A 17059-nucleotide genomic window follows, 5' to 3' on the forward strand; every position below is an offset into this window, starting at 1 on the left:
GCCTTGGTGAGACCACACCTGGAGTATTATGTGCAGTTTTGGTCCCCTAATCTGAGGAGAGACATCCTTGCCATAGAGGGAGTACAAAGAAGGTTCACCAGATTGATTCCTGGGATGGCAGGACTTTCATATGAAGAAAGACTGGATGAACTGGGCTTGTACTCGTTGGGATTTAGAAGATTGAGGGGGGATCTGATTGAAACGTATAAGATCCTAAAGGGATTGGACAGGCTAGATGCAGGAAGATTATTCCCGATGTTGGGGAAGTCCAGAACGAGGGGCCACAGTTTGAGGATAGAGGGGAAGCCTTTTAGGACCGAGATTAGGAAAAACTTCTTCACACAGAGAGTGGTGAACCTGTGGAATTCTCTGCTACAGGAAACAGTTGAGGCCAGTTCATTGGCTATATTTAAGAGGGAGTTAGATATGGCCCTTGTGGCTATGGGGGTCAGGGGGTATGGAGGGAAGGCTGGGGCGGGGTTCTGAGTTGGATGATCAGCCATGATCATAATGAATGGCGGTGCAGGCTCGAAGGGCCGAATGGCCTACTCCTGCACCTATTTTCTATGTTTCTATGTTTCTAAGATGATGAGAGGCATTGATCATATGGATAGTCATCGGCTTTTTTCCCAGGGCTGAAATGGCTAGCACGAGATGGCACAGTTTTAAGGTGCTTGGAAGTAGGTACAGAGATGTCAGGGGTAAGTTTTTTACGCAGAGTGGTGAGTGCATGGAATGGGCGCCGGCAATGGTGGTGGAGGTGGATACGATAGGGTCTTTTAAGAGACTCCTGGATAGATACATGGAGCTTAGAAAATAGAGGGCTATGGGTAACCTTCGGTAATTTCTTTTTTTTTTGTAATTTATTTTTTATTGAAGTTCATCATCAAACAAACATTTCCATAAGATGTATTTCAGATATTGTTCATATATATCATATAGTCATATTTGCCACAAATCTCCACGTAATATTTATCTGAGGTATACACTTATAGAAAAGAGAGGAAAGAAAGAACAAGCAAAAGGAGAAAACTATGTACAAGTAGGGAGTGATTTTTTTTTACAACACATTCATTGATTTGTGAGAATAAAATCAGGCCTATGAGGTGTTATGTAGTTAAGCCATTTTTTCCAGTATAAATCAAATTGTTCCAACTTATGATTAATAGATGCTGTTATCTTCTCCATTTTGTAAATGTCCATTGTAATTTCCATCCATGCAATTAACGTTGGGCTCTCCTGTGATAACCATTTCCTGGTAAGAGTCTTTTTACCAGCCACCAGCAGTATATTCATTAAATATTTATCTCTTTTCAACCATTCTTGAGGTATATACCCAAGATATATGGTCTTACTTTGTAAGTGTATTTCACATTTAAAGATGTCTTGTAGGGCATTGTGTATCCCACTCCAATAGTCTTTGATAACGGGGCACCCTCGGTAATTTCTAAGGTAAGGACATGTTCGGCACAGCTTTGTGGGCCAAAGGTCCTGTAGGTTTTCTATGTTTCTATGTTTCTCTATGAGTCAAAATGATGACAGGGAGAAATGGCCAGTTCAAATGCAGACAAAAAGAAATAATGAACGGCTCAAAGTTGGAACATTTGATATTGAATCCTGAACGTTGTAACATGGCAAGATGGCAAATTAGGTGTTAATCCTTAAACTTACATTGGATAACAGACAGAAAGGTCAGTATGGGAGTGGAATGGTGAATTAAAAGTAGCAGGTTCCTGGAAGCTCAAGTTTTCTCCTACAGGTTAAAGGCAGGTCTGCAAAGACATCTCCCAGTCTACATCTCCCAATGTAGAGAAGGGTACATTCTGAACAGAGATAGCAGTACACGAGAGTGAACTGAGTTCCTGTCTGGTGGGAAAAGAAGAGGTACAAGGATAGATGTTGTGTCTCAGACAGCTGCATGGGAAAGTGCCATAAAATGGGGAATGGTAGGCGAGGCCAGACGAGTAGACCAAGACTCAGAAAAGAAGACGGTGCCTTCAAAATGCTGAAGGGATGAGGCGGGAGAGAAGGGATAAAAAAAATCTTGTATGATAAATTTGAAGATTCTGGTCAACAGAAATGCCTATTACTTCTTGACTGTTGAGTTAATGTACGATAATCCCCTATAATCGTCAAGGTCATTGCTATACACCTAGTTAATTCACATTACTTTCACCTATTAGTCTGCTGTGAAATGCAAGTTCAGCATGTACTGTTTAGGTGTACCAAAGTCTTTACCCTCCATCCATGGCTCCCTCCTCTAATCCATACTCTTGGGAAGTGTTGCTGAGCCAACTACAGTCTCTAACCAGTAAGAGCATTGTACAGATTGACACCAGGTTCCTTTCTGGGAAGCTCTGAACCACTTCACCATGAGAGATTATCTTTTTATTTTAAATTGACTCCCATATTGCCACAATCTTCCCATATCAGGTAGTAATCCAAAGGAAGAGGAAGAAGACAGCAGATGATAATGAAGAGTAGATCTTCTGCCATGCTTTCAGGCCATATCTAACCTCACTGAGGTTCAGCTGAACAGCCTGTATCACTAGATAAACACTCAGACAAAGAGACAGTCTCTCCACCATTTGGATGTGTTACATTTCGATCTACATGGCAAGTAACCAAAGCACACAGCAGCCGCAGCCGGGAACCAGCTGCTCAAACAGCAAACCTCATTATTTCTCTCTTGGCTCTCTCAATGGCATTACTATTGCCTATTTCCTCCACAGGCAGCATTTTGGGAAATTGCCATCAACCAGAAAATGACCTGGTCAAGGTGTTTAATTACTTGGACAGCAATAGAATGTCAGAGGCGTTATCTGTTGAAGCAAGGGATTTTGGATTCAGCTCCTAACCTGACAGAAAATTGTCATTGTCTACAGGACACAGTCAATAGTCATGAAGCAACTTCTATTTGCCTTTGAGTACTGCTTAGAGACAGTAAAGTAGCTTTTCAATCATTCAGTTCAAAGCACTGTACTACACTTCCACCTCTGTTAATGACCCTAAACTTTTAAGGGTAATGAATATTGATGCATTATCCACAGTCTGCACTATGTACCAAAGAAAAATCAACCCACTTACTCACTAAGTTTTCTGTCTGTGTTTTCTTGTAATTCCTAATTTGCTCATTTTAAAATTGAATTGTTTCATTACTAAACAAGCACAAGATTTCAACATTTTTGGTAGTAATGTGATAGATTGGTTGGCCTTTCTGTTTTACTCTGAATGTATAAACAATTTCACATTGCACAAGAAATCTATTTTAAACTCTAACAGATCTACATATGATCTATGCTGCCTCAAACATTACAATTACTAAGCTTAACTATTATAAACTAAAATTAATGTTTCATTACACAATCAGTGGCCACATTATTAGGTACCCTCATGTACCTGATAAGATGGCCACTGAGTGCATTTCGTGGTCTACTGCTGCTGCAGCCCAGCTACTTCCATGTTCAATGTGTTGCACGTTCAGAGATGTTCTCCTGCACACCAATGTTGTAATGCATGGTTATATGAGTTACTATCACCTTCTTGTCAGCTTAAACCAGTCCGGAAATTTTCCTCTGATCTCTCTCATTAACAAGCTGTTTTCACCCACAGAACTGCTGCTCACTGAATGTATTTTTGTTTTTCACACCATTCTCTATAAACTATTCTACAGACTGTTGTGCATGATAATCCCAGGAGATCAACAGTTTCTGAGATGTTCAAACCATCCCGTCTGGCACCAACAATAATTCCACGGTCAAAGTCACTTTAGGTCGTATTTTTCCCCATTCTGATGTTTAGTCTGAACAACAACAGAACCTCTTGACCATGTCTGCCTGTTTTTATGCATTTAGTTGCTGTCACATCATTGGCTGATTATATATTTGCATTAACAAGCAATTGTACCTAATAAAGTGGCCACTGAGTTTAAATATTGCCTTAAACGTTACAATGTACTAAGCTTAATTATTATAAAATAAACTTAGCACTTCATTATATATTCAGTACTAACAATATATATTAAGTGTTATGGTCTGATTATACTTTACTCTTCAACATATAGGTCACACTCTACTGAACATTCGGCAGAAAATGACAGAGATGATGTAGCTGAAGCTGAAGCACAAAGGAAGACTGAGTCTTCATCTGGCACAGAACAGAATTGGCCTCCCCTCTGCCTGAAGCAGGTGTTTCCTAAGTACACTGTACAGTTCAGCTACCTGCTCATTGTGGAACGAATAGCACTACTATTTATCAGATTCCTGGGCATTAAAGGGACAATGAAACTTGGTGCAACTGGGTTTCGGACCTTCATTAGGTTGGTTAAATATTCCAGATGTGCTTTATGTTCACACTTTTACTGCCATGAGTCATGTATTAGATATTAAATGAGAATTTGCATAATATATAACCTCTACTCTTGATGAACGATCCTTTATTTGTTTGTTTTAATATCTGTAGAATCTTTACTTTTTGAAAAATGTGGTAAGAAAATCCCCTGAAAAAAGCAGATGAAGCACTCCTTCATCAAACAAAGATTCTCGGCAAGACACCCAATAAGTGAGGAAATCTTAAAATGAGTCTTCAATCTCCTCTATGAAGGAGTAACCAAGTGGATTCCCTCCAACTAGCCTGCAGGTCACCCTTGGGGGCAAGGTGTAGCACCTGCTTAGCACCCCAAACTCCCAAGTCCTGGTTAAGCAAGCACTGACGCCAGGAGAGGATTGATAATGGGCAGTCTTGTAAAGACTCTGCCCAGAAGAAGGCAATGGCAAATCACTTATGTAGAAAAATTTGCCAAGAGCAATCATGATCATGAGACCATGATCAACTCCTTGCGGTCTATACTTTCCATGCCATTAGTCTTTATAAATTGGATTTAAGACCATAACCCTGTATCCAGCTCTAACCAAGAAGCAGGGGTGAACTGTTTTTAATGCAATCATAGAACGAAAGTAGTTTTAATATTCAGCATTCATTTCTTGGTTTACTAATTTGCAGCAAAGTACATAATTGTAATTAAATATTTTTAAAATTGCCATTCAGTTTTTAGTAATTATGCAGTTCTGGTTTATCCTTGTATATTGTAGGACCTGTAAACTCAGCAACAGCAACCTGCCCATGGCATCTGTTGACATATTATACATTGATATTGCACGTCGATGGAACGTCATTTGTGGAGATCGAGGGGAGTCTGGTAAATAATTTTTTTCTTCAATTCTTTCTCTCATTTCTGAAAAATTGTTATCTCATTTTGTTGTTGTAAACATCTTCAGTCAGATGCAAGGCTGGTTCATGAGATGGAACTGTAATGAGATAGAACACTGGATGTGCAGCATAGATAAAATGCTGCTCCCTCACTTTTCCAGTCACCTGAGTTCAGTCCTGGACTCTGATTCTGTCTGTGTGGAGCTTGCACCATTTTGCTGGAACTGCATATATTTCCTTCAGTATCCCTTTAGATCGATAGGCTAATTGGTCATTGTAAGTTGTCCCTAGTGCATAGGTAAGTGGTGGAATCTGACGGGATGTTGGTGGCAATGTGGGAATTTTTTAAGAAGAGCTAAGGTTAGTGTAGGGTTAGGGCAAATGAGGTTTTGATAATTGGTGCAGATACTTTACAAGGATTTCATCTTAGAGACATATTATAAAGCATAGGCCTGTTTCTGTGCTCTATAATATGACTCCGAAGATGAAATTCTTGTGAAGTATCATGCCAGAATGAGAAGTTACTAGAAAACTTGCACCTCATTTGAATGCTTTTTATATAATTTTGTCTGCTTATGGAGGATGCACATTGGTTAAGTACAATTTGTTTAACCTATAAGTAAAATGTTTCGGGGTGCCACGGTAGCGTAGGAGTTCAGAGTTCAATTCCGACACCGTCTGTAAACAGTTTGTACGTATTCCCTGTGAATGCATGGATTTCCTCTGGGTGCTCCAGTCATTCCAAAGACGTCCCGGTTAGTAAGTTAATTGGTGATTGTAAATTGTCCTGTGATTAGGCCAGGGTTAAAACAGCAGTCAGCTCGTTAGACTGGAAGGGCCTGCATCTCTAAATAAAATTAATAAATAAATAAATATAATTAGGGATTCTAGAGGATTAAACATTGCCTGTGTGGTTCATGCTACCTTTCAGCAAGAGTCATGTATAGATCTCAAAACAGACCTGATAAACTGAGGTTGTCAGTTGTCAGTTGTGCATTTTCTTTCAATAAAACAGTTCATTAAAGATTAACATGCAGTGGATTAATCTATTCTGGATTTTAAAAGTCTGCTGTTTGAAGACCGCTGATTTATTTTTGACAACTTCCTTCAGGCAATTTGAAAGCTTGTCTAAATGTTAATTAGATTGGAACTTCTCCCAGTTTAGTTCATCAGGATTTATTTTTTTAAATTCATTGCCCTGCAAAAACAAGTCCTACTATAAGTTTGCATTTTGTAAAGGTTCCTTTTATCCAATATAACATTTTCTTAATTTGCTTATAGTAAATAAATAACATGAGAAGGTGAAAAATATTTAAGTGGTGAAGGAATACCACTTAAGGACTAGAAAAATCAAAACTTCATAGCACTATTGCAGAAACAGTAGACAAAAATACTAATGGTTTGTCTGTTGTGGAATGTTTATGTCCACTGCCCCTCTGGAATAGGATTTTGGCTGGCAAAGAAAATACTAAGCAACACACACAAGATGCTCGAGGAACTCAGCAGACCAGGCAGCATCTATGAAAAAGAGTACAGTCCAACATTTCAGGCTGAGATGTTGACTGTACTCTTTTCTATAGATGCTGCGTGGCCTGCTGAGTTCCTCCAGCATTTTGTGTGTGTTGCTTGGATTTCCAGCATGTGCAGATTTTCCCTTGTTTGTGAAAGAAAATACTAACATTTCTGAAGACTTGCTAGCCTCAGTCTGAATTCCTTGAGAAGTGATTATCTCAATACATGGATATAAGGTAATTTTCTCTACTGATATCTATGTCTATCCCTTTGAGCTAGAGACTCATTTCCACAGCTGAGTTCCACGTCTTGGTCAATTGAGCTTGGAAAATCACAAAGCAAGAATCTTCAAGCAGTGAATGATAGAACTTGGGGCAATGCTATTTGTTCTGTCTTGGCGTTACACAGCTATATATTTCACTGTCTATCACATTTAATAAAAGCTGATAATACTAGCTTAGAAATTTAAGAATCAAGTTTATTTTGGTTTTTGAAGATTTGATAATCAGAATTTTAGATAGCTACTGCAGCCTGAAATGCTTAGTATCTGAACATCTGTTTAAACCTGCTCAAATGGTGGGAAGACTATCTCTGTCTGATTCTCAGGGGAATTAGACGTACCTTGAATGTATGGCAAGAGATGTCTTCTCTTCATTTTTGCCTTTTGTCTTCTTCCGCTACCTGTGGTTAAGACTGTGCCTAATATAGGAAGATTGTGAAGATACAATAATCAATTAAGAAAAAAAAAACGGGAGAGTAATGCAGAACTTTCCTGAGTGACCATTGCCCATTCATTATATTTGTACTTGCCCATTGACGGGTCAAACTTGGAGTTTTATCGCATGGCTGTATTTTACAGATATCTTTATGTGCTTACTACCTTGTATGTCTATGTGTGCTTTGTGCTGTGTGTGACTGTCGATACTGTGTTTTGCACCTTGGCTCCAGAGTAACACTGTCTTGTTTGGCTGTATTCATGAGTGTTCATGTATGGTTGAATGACAATTAAATTTGAATTGAGTTCCATAGGCTTTTGCATTGAAATTACCATGATTAGAAATCTACTTCAGCACTGGCCCTTTGTAGAAGTTCTGAAGCTTATGGGAAAATATGTCAAATGTGGGCATTTCCTTAACTAATCAGACTAAAGACTCCTTGAGATACTAATGCTTAGCAATTGGATTGCACTAAAGAGCACTGAATACGACAAAAGCTAAGGGACCAGGTAATATCCCAGCTGCAATTCTGAAAACCTGTCCCCTGAATAAGCTTTGCCATTTACTAAGATTTTCTAGAGCAGTTACAATACTGGTACCATTCACAGTGGTAGAAATTTTTCAAGTATAACAATGTAAAATAAACTGTAAAAGCTACAGAGAAAGTCCAGTGCAGGCAAACAATAAAATGCAAGATTATAATGAGTTAGATTGTGAGTCTATTTATTGTGCACGAGGTCTGTTCAGGAGTCTGATAACAGCAGGATAGAAGTCGAACTTTGGTCGTATGTGCTTTCACCCATTTTCTCCTCACTTTTCCATCAGCTCCCTCTGGTGCCCGTTCTCCTTCCCTTCTAACATAGCCTACTGTCTTCTATATCCAGTTCCTTCTTCCTTAACCATCTGCCTCTTCTACCTATCACCTCCCAGTGTATTACTTCATCCACGTTCTCCCACCCACTCACCTGGTCTCAATGATCACTTGCTAGCTTGTACTCCTTTTGCTCCCCTCACCATCTTATTCTGGATTCTGCTCCCTTCCTTTCCAAACTTGACGAGGATTGTCGACTGCTCATTTACCTCCATAGATGCTGTCTGAATTCCTCCAGCATTTTGTGTGTGTTATTCAAGATTTCTAGCTTCTGCAAAATCTCTTGTGTCCATGGAGGGGACCTAGTCCAGGAGCTTCCTAGCCAACCACTTGGGAGTATCTGCATGGTTTAGGAAGGCAGCTCATTATCTCCTTCTCAAGGGTAACAAGGAATGTGAAATAATTGCTGCCCAGAAGCCAAAGAAGAGTGAAAAATAGGTACATTTAACTCTCTAGCACCCATTCAGGTTCCCAACAAAAATAAATCATGAATCATGAAAAAGGTTTGAAACACTGCTAGGATAGTTTACACCTAGAATCAAGTGTTAAAATGCATGCTCCCAACAGGACCAGGCCCCACTGAAGGCAAGTGCTAACACTTGTGAAGGCTAACACTTGCCTTCACAGAAATCACAGTGGGCTATTAGCTTTTGTTGCTCATCCCTGATAATTAAAATTTGAAGGAAAGAGGACCATAAGTGTCAAAGTAAATCTTTGTGAAAGACACTATTTGGCAGAATTTAATACTACACTGTTAAAATTTCACCCTAACTTTTATGGTCCTATTTAATATCTTAAATCTTCACTCTGTCTAGAGAAGATTGGGATGGCATGGTAGCGTGGTTAGCATAATGCTCTACAGCGCCAGTGAACAGGTTAAATTCCCAATGCTTACTGTAAGGAGTTTCTATGTTCTCTCCATGAGCACATGGGTTTCCTCCAGGTGCCCCAATTTCCTCCCACATCCCAAAGGTATACAGGTTAGTGAGTTAATTGGTCATTTGGGTGGCATGGGCTCGTTGGGCCAGAAGGGCCAGTTATTATGATGTATCTCCAAATAATTAATACTTCAGTGACATTCTAAATGGTGAGCATTTAGGTGAGCAAGGAAACTCGAGCAATAACTTCCTGATTCCTGAGCTTAATTTCACACAATATTGTCAAAAGTTGTTCCCCACTTAATTTTTAATAACATTGAGTACTAAGTTCAAAGTTCAAGTTCAAAATAAATTTATTATCAAAGTATATATCTATCTATATCTATATAGATAGATAGCTATAGATATAGAAACATAGAAACATAGAAAATAGGTGCAGGAGTAGGCCATTCGGCCCTTCGAGCCTGCACCGCCATTTATTATGATCATGGCTGATCATCCAACTCAGAACACCGCCCCAGCCTTCCCTCCATACCCCCTGACCCCCGTAGCCACAAGGGCCATATCTAACTCCCTCTTAAATATAGCCAATGAACTGGCCTCAACTGTTTCCTGTGGCAGAGAATTCCACAGATTCACCACTCTCTGTGTGAAGAAGTTTTTCCTAATCTCGGTCCTAAAAGGCTTCCCCTCTATCCTCAAACTGTGACCCCTCGTTCTGGACTTCCCCAACATCGGGAACAATCTTCCTGCATCTAGCCTGTCCAATCCCTTTAGGATTTTATACGTTTCAATCAGATCCCCCCTCAATCTTCTAAATTCCAACGAGTACAAGCCCAGTTCATCCAGTCTTTTTTCATATGAAAGTCCTGCCATTCCAGGAATCAATCTGGTGAACCTTCTTTGTACTCCCTCTATGGCAAGGATGTCTTTCCTCAGATTAGGGGACCAAAACTGCACACAATACTCCAGGTGTGGTCTCACCAAGGCCTTGTACAACTGCAGTAGTACCTCCCTGCTCCTGTACTCAAATCCTCTCGCTATAAATGCCAGCATACCATTCACCTTTTTCACCGCCTGCTGTACCTGCATGCCCACTTTCAATGACTGGTGTATAATGACACCCAGGTCACGTTGCACCTCCCCTTTTCCTAATCGGCCACCATTCAGATAATAATCTGTTTTCCTACTTTTGCCACCAAAGTGGATAACTTCACATTTATCCACATTAAATTGCATCTGCCATGAATTTGCCCACTCACCCAACCTATCCAAGTCACCCTGCATCCTCTTAGCATCCTCCTCACAGCTAACACTGCCACCCAGCTTCGTGTCATCCGCAAACTTGGAGATGCTGCATTTAATTCCCTCATCCAAGTCATTAATATATATTGTAAACAACTGGAGTCCCAGCACTGAGCCTTGCGGTACCCCACTAGTCACCGCCTGCCATTCTGAAAAGGTCCCGTTTATTCCCACTCTTTGCTTCCTGTCTGCTAACCAACTCTCCACCCACACCAATACCTTACCCCCAATACCATGTGCTTTAAGTTTGCACACTAATCTCCTGTGTGGGACCTTGTCAAAAGCCTTCTGAAAATCCAAATATACCACATCCACTGGTTCTCCCCTATCCACTCTACTAGTTACATCCTCAAAAAATTCTATGAGATTCGTCAGACATGATTTTCCTTTCACAAATCCATGCTGACTTTGTCCGATCATTTCACCGCTTTCCAAATGTGCTGTTATCACATCCTTGATAACTGACTCCAGCAGTTTCCCCACCACTGACGTTAGGCTAACCGGTCTATAATTTCCCGGTTTCTCTCTCCCTCCTTTTTTAAAAAGTGGAGTTACATTAGCCACCCTCCAATCCTCAGGAACTAGTCCAGAATCTAAAGAGTTTTGAAAAATTATCACTAATGCATCCACTATTTCTTGGGCTACTTCCTTAAGCACCCTGGGATGCAGACCATCTGGCCCTGGGGATTTATCTGCCTTCAATCCCTTCAATTTACCTAACACCACTTCCCTACTAACATGTATTTCGCTCAGTTCCTCCATCTCACTGGACCCTCTGTCCCCTACTATTTCTGGAAGATTATTTATGTCCTCCTTAGTGAAGACAGAACCATATATGTGTGTGTGTTTCACCATATACAACCTTAAGATTTGTTTTCCTGCAGCTATCACAATAAATCCAAGAAACATAAAAGAATCATTGAGAGACCGCACCAAAGACAAACAACCAATGTACAAAAGACAACAAACTATGCAAATACAAAATAATAACAATTATTATTAATTGATTAATTAATTAAACAACTGAACAAGCTAAAGCTATTGAGAACATGAAATGAAGAGACCTTGAAAGTGAGTCCATAGGTTATGAGAGCATTTCAGTGATGGGGCGAGTGAAATTGAGTGTGGTTATCTCCTCTGGTTTAAGAGCCTAATGGTTGAGGGTTAATAACTGTTCCTGAACCTGGTGGTATGAGTTCTGAGGCCCCTGTACCTTCTTCCTGAAGGCTGCAGCGAGAAGAGAGCACGGCCTGAGTGATGGGGGTCCTTGATGATGGATGCTGCTTTCCTACAACAGCAATCCATGTAGATGTGTTCAATGGTGGAGGGAACTTTACCTGCATCCACTACTTTTTCTAGGATTTTCCATTCAAAGGCATTGGTTTAGGTTACTAATAGGTCTACCATTATTTTCCCCAAAATATCTAAGTCATTGTACTTTTATAGTGACAAGGCTGCCTTACACTAGGGATAACAATAGATTTATCAGCATTCCTTCTTAGTGTGAGAACAGCTAAGTAGTTGTGTCTGAAGCAAAACATTACAGATGCTGGAAATCTGTAATGAAGTCAGAAAGTGATGGAAGCATTTACCAGGTCAAGCAGCATCACTGGGGAGATATAATGATTGATGTTTTGGGTCAGGTTAATAAAACATGGCCATACCCTGACCTGGAGAAAGTTGGAGTTGGATATCTTGTATAACATAAGAATGAGTCAAGCCAAGTTGGCATAATGATTGAGGGAGGCTGTTTAGCCTCTATTCAAAGAAGTGAAAGGTCCAAGACTATGCAGATATAGAGTAGAGTTATAGAGGGATTGGAAGTCCATAATGATTCGGCTGGGACCAGGAAAATGGAAGCTGTCAAAATGGCAAGGGGCATCAGTGGTCACAGGAGGAGATGGGAAGGGACTGAACAAGAAGAGATACAACAGAACCAAAGGAGGAAATTGGTCCTGTGGGGTTAAAACAGTCTGAAACAATGGGTCCACTATGGAGAACGTGTGAATCTTGGAGAAAAGTAGAAGCAGACTGCATGCAGTGGGAATTTCAAAGCTGGAAATTGTGCAGAATGATTTTCCAAGGAAATAAGTTAAGTGATGGTATGAACTCTTTAATTTTTTAGTTATAATTACACCGCCCAATCAAATGGTTTTTTCAATAGGCTACATATAGTTTTGGAGGTCAAGGTGGACAAGGCATGTGCTTAATAGTCCAGGACTGTTTCGCATGTTCCTCTTCTAATATTACTAATCATAAGGTCTATGTTCTCTGTGAACAAATGTAATAAAGGTTCACATTGAGCACTGTTTTTCTCACAAAATATATTGCGCAAATCTTGCACCATGCCATTTAAATTATTAATTGTTATCCCAACATTTGCTTTCTTTGTGGCATTGGTACAAACAACTAACAAAAATAATTTGCAACCAATTACTGAAAATTAATATGTTAATAATAAATTAATTTTGTTGTTTTGCAAGGTATGTGCTTACAAGCATTTATGGAGGCCATCTTCCACATGGCACAGAGGAGGTACAAGACCCCACCACTTCGAGAACAAGTTGAGGCGCTGGTCAATTTTTGTGAATATCAGTTAGAAGCACTGGATGAAAAGCACTTTCTGTACAACCGTACAACATCAGACCAAAAACCTAGCTTGACTATGTATCACCCTGAAACACCTCGCACACGTGCTGCCAGTAATGTGCACTTATTTAGTCATGGGAGCATTTCCAATAGACTGCTGCCATCACCGTTACCTGCATCAGTGGATAAACAGCATGTAAAATCAATGAATCGAAGAGGTATTTCTTAATAACCATGTAAATACTACTTTCTTCATTGTATTTTATCTATCATCTTAAGTCTGTTTGTCAATCATTCTGACTGTTGATGGTGTTTTAACTGTCCCATTCACTATCCTACTTACTGACAAAAGTGTCAATTAGTGACTTCTTTCACCAACTGATAAATGCTTAAGAACTTAATGCAGCTCCTGTTTTAGTTGATTGTGAATATTGATGCTTGCTCACTACCATATAGTTATTATTAACATGGTCCTCATTAATTATGGCGTATTCCGTTTGCCCACAGTAACTGCATGCTCGCCAGTAGCTTCCACAAGGCACAGTCGACGGGACATGTCGGGCTGCAGATTTTGTCGTAACAACTACCAAAGCTGCTCCGTTATTGGCCTAAATGATGTGTGTTCTCAACGGGTCAAGCTGACACAAATTTAGTATCTTTTTGCAACATGACACTTCATGTAGTAGTCCAAAGCAAGTGTGGTAGGCCCCTCTCCCCTCCACTCTGCTTTCCCAACCCTTATCCCCAAGATTTACCACAAAGGCTCATTTTTACACAGTTTCAATAGGAAGTTGATCCTTTGCCTCTAGGGTATCTAGTGTTTAATAAATATTTCAGACACAATTCTACCTTAGCTAGCTTATCTGCATTTCATCATTTGAATGGTGACTGCTTATTTAGAAGTAAATTTAAACAAACATTTGAAATAGACTTATTATTTAGTTCCCACTCTAAATAAATTGCATTTATTATAAAGAGCTTGCCACTGTCTGGCTTCTGGCCCTAATTCATTTACATGATATTTTAAAATAAATTTCATAGTGGTTGTTTTCTGTTATAGGCATGAGCCTCTGTGTGATAGTTATTAGTATCCTCTTACACTCAGTGACCACCTGTACATCTGCTTGTTAATACAAATATCTAATCAGCCAATCATGTGGCAGTAACTCAGTGCATAAAAGCATGCAGACATGGTCAAGAGGTTCAGTTGTTGTTCAGACCAAAAATCAGAATGGGAAAGAAATGTGATCTAACTGACTGCCCATGGAATGATTGTTGATGAGAACCGTGTTGTTTTGAGTATCTCAGAAACTGCCGGTCTCCCAGGATTTTTATGCACGATAGTCTGTAGAGTTTACAGAGAATGGTGCAAAAAACAAAGCAAAATATCCAGTGAGTAGCAGTTCTGTAGGTGAAAATGCCTTGAGAGGTGAGGGGAGATTGACAGACTGGTTCAAGCTGATAGGAAGATGACAGTAACTGAAGTAACCACATGTTACAACAATGGTGTGCAGAAGAGCATCTCTATACACACAACACATCGAACTTTGAAGTGGATGGCTGACAGCAGCAGAAGACCACGGACATACACTCAGTGGCAACTTTATAAGGTACAGGAGGTACCTAATAAAGTGGACACTGAATGCACATTCCAAGATTTCCTACTGGTGAAATCAAATAGCAGACATGTTACAGTATTTTTAAAATTCACTTTCTTCCCAGTCAACAGTTTGCCAGGTGAACACTGGCATAGAGAAAGACTCTCATTTGTGTGAATATGAGCTTTTTTTTATGCAGAAACCCATACATATTAAAATTGATTTGGCTAGAAATTGGGATGGCATAGTAGCGAGTGGTTGGCAGCACAACACTTTATAATACAGGCAACCTGGCTTCAATTCCCATTGCCGACTGTACAGAGTTGTATGTGAATTTCAACCGGGTGTTCCGGTTTCCTCTTACAGTCCAAAGACATACTAGTTAATAGGTTAATTAGTCATTGTAAATTGTCCTGCAATTAGGCTAGAGTTAAATAGGGGGAATTGCTGGGTGGAGTGGCTCGAAAGTTCAAAACAGCCTACTCCACGCTGTAGCTCAATTAAAAAACTAATAAAAATTACTATAGATGAAACGAATAAATAAACCATGACTATTGCTGTTACATTTGTTCATCCACTATTAAATGTGAAGAAAGTGGACTGAGTAATATATATTTATTAGGCGTCATCTGCTAGAAACAGTTATATCTAATCACTGCTGTTTGTTATTTTTATAATTTAGTGGTACAATGCTCTACTTATTCAAATAATAGAATATAAAACAAGAAAATGCACGCAATATTGCACTATAGAAGATTCTTATTTTTGTAATGAAACCAATTGGTTGTTAGACATTGATTTAAGAATTTAGAATATAAAGTCACAATTAAAAAATCTCCTGCAGCCTATTGCACTGCTATTTACATTTTAATTAGTGTAAAGGACTGCCTGTCTGATCATTAAAGCCTACGCTGACACTTTCTGTTCTTATTTTGGGCACTGATGCAGAACTTCAGCTTACCCATCCTTAGTGCTGACAGAGAACATGCTGTCGCAAACCCAAATGCAGTGAAAATAAAGCTCCATAATTCAGACAGTGGTAGCAACAATGTTGAACCTCCATATATCGTCCAATGTTAATAAGCTGCAGATATAGTAAAAGAGTCAGTGAAAAGCATTTAATCTGCTGCTTGTTCATTCTCCAGAGATAAACAGTAACATGATATAAACTGGAACAATTCCTTGTGCCCTGAAAAATTATCTTTTTTTTCAAATTAGTCTTCTTTAGGGTATTGATTAGTAACAGTTCAAGCAGCTATTGACAGTAAATATTGAGGGGTTACAGCTTTTTGAATAGTTATTTCCAGATTTGGCTATGAGTGCACCGTGGATGAACCCTGTCTTCAATGTGCTGAAGTCACAGTGCTACATCCTACCCATATATTTTCTAGCATTAACATATTAACTGCACAGCAACCAGCAACAGCGAGCATAGTGGACTTCCTTGAGTACATGTACATGGAGCACTGCCACAAGAAGGCAGTGTCCATCAAAGATCACCACCATCTTCATCTTGCTACTACCAGTGGGCAGGAGGTATAGGAGCCTTTGGTCCCACACTACCAGATTCAGGAATAGTTATTACCTTTCAACCATCAGGCTCCTGAACCAGCGCGGATAACTTCACTCACCACTACTCTAAATTGATTCTATGACCTACAGAATCACCTTCAAGGATTCTTAAAAGCTCGTGTTCTCAGTATTTTTTGTTTACTCAGTTTGTTTTCTTTTGCTCATTGCATGTCAGTCTTTGTTTATGTATAGTTTGGTAGAATTCTACTGTATTTCATTTTTCCTGTAAATACCTACAAGGAGATGAATTTCAAGGTATTATATGGTAACATATACGTACTTTGATAATAAATTTACTTTGAACTTTGAATTTGCGTCAATCACTATCACCCTCATATTACATCTAGTGAGATTATTGCAAATTTCAATGATTTATTAGCAAAGATATATATATGTCATGATTTACAAACTCTGAGATTTGTTTTCTTGTAGGCATACTCAGTAAATCCAAGAAACATAATGGAATCAATATGTAAAAGGCATCAAGCTGTGCAAATAACAAAAGAGAAAAAAAGATATAATAATAATAATAATAATAAATAAATAAGCAATAACTATCCAGAACATGAGATGAAGGAAGAGTCCTTGAAAGTGAATCCATAGGTTGTGGGAACAGTTCGGTGTTGGGGTGAATGAAGTTGAGTGATGTTATCTCCAATGGTTCAAGAGTCTGATGGTTGAGGGGTAATAACTGGTCCTCAACCTGGTCTGTGAGTCCTGAGGCTCTTGTAGCTTCTTCCTGATGGCAGCAGCGAGAAAAGAGTATGTCCTTGGTGGTGGGGTCCTTGTTGATAGATGTTGCTTTCCTGT

The 17059-nt window shown here is 39.4% G+C and overlaps 1 protein-coding gene across 1 annotated transcript in view; it reads left to right on the plus strand.

The window, feature by feature from the left end:
- The window catches only part of ttll11 (tubulin tyrosine ligase-like family, member 11), a 181172-nt gene extending 164757 nt beyond the window's left edge, over window positions 1-16415 (plus strand). Inside the window, exons 7-10 of the mRNA XM_072240034.1 lie at window positions 4064-4318; window positions 5091-5197; window positions 12974-13297; window positions 13587-16415. Of these exons, the coding sequence (XP_072096135.1) occupies window positions 4064-4318; window positions 5091-5197; window positions 12974-13297; window positions 13587-13732 (832 nt within the window). The 3' untranslated portion in view covers window positions 13733-16415. The remainder of the gene's footprint in view (window positions 1-4063; window positions 4319-5090; window positions 5198-12973; window positions 13298-13586) is intronic.
- The last annotated feature ends 644 nt before the right edge of the window (window positions 16416-17059 follow it).

Source organism: Mobula birostris, chromosome 22 (genome assembly GCF_030028105.1).
Source record: "Mobula birostris isolate sMobBir1 chromosome 22, sMobBir1.hap1, whole genome shotgun sequence".
Classification (NCBI taxonomy): domain Eukaryota; kingdom Metazoa; phylum Chordata; class Chondrichthyes; order Myliobatiformes; family Myliobatidae; genus Mobula; species Mobula birostris.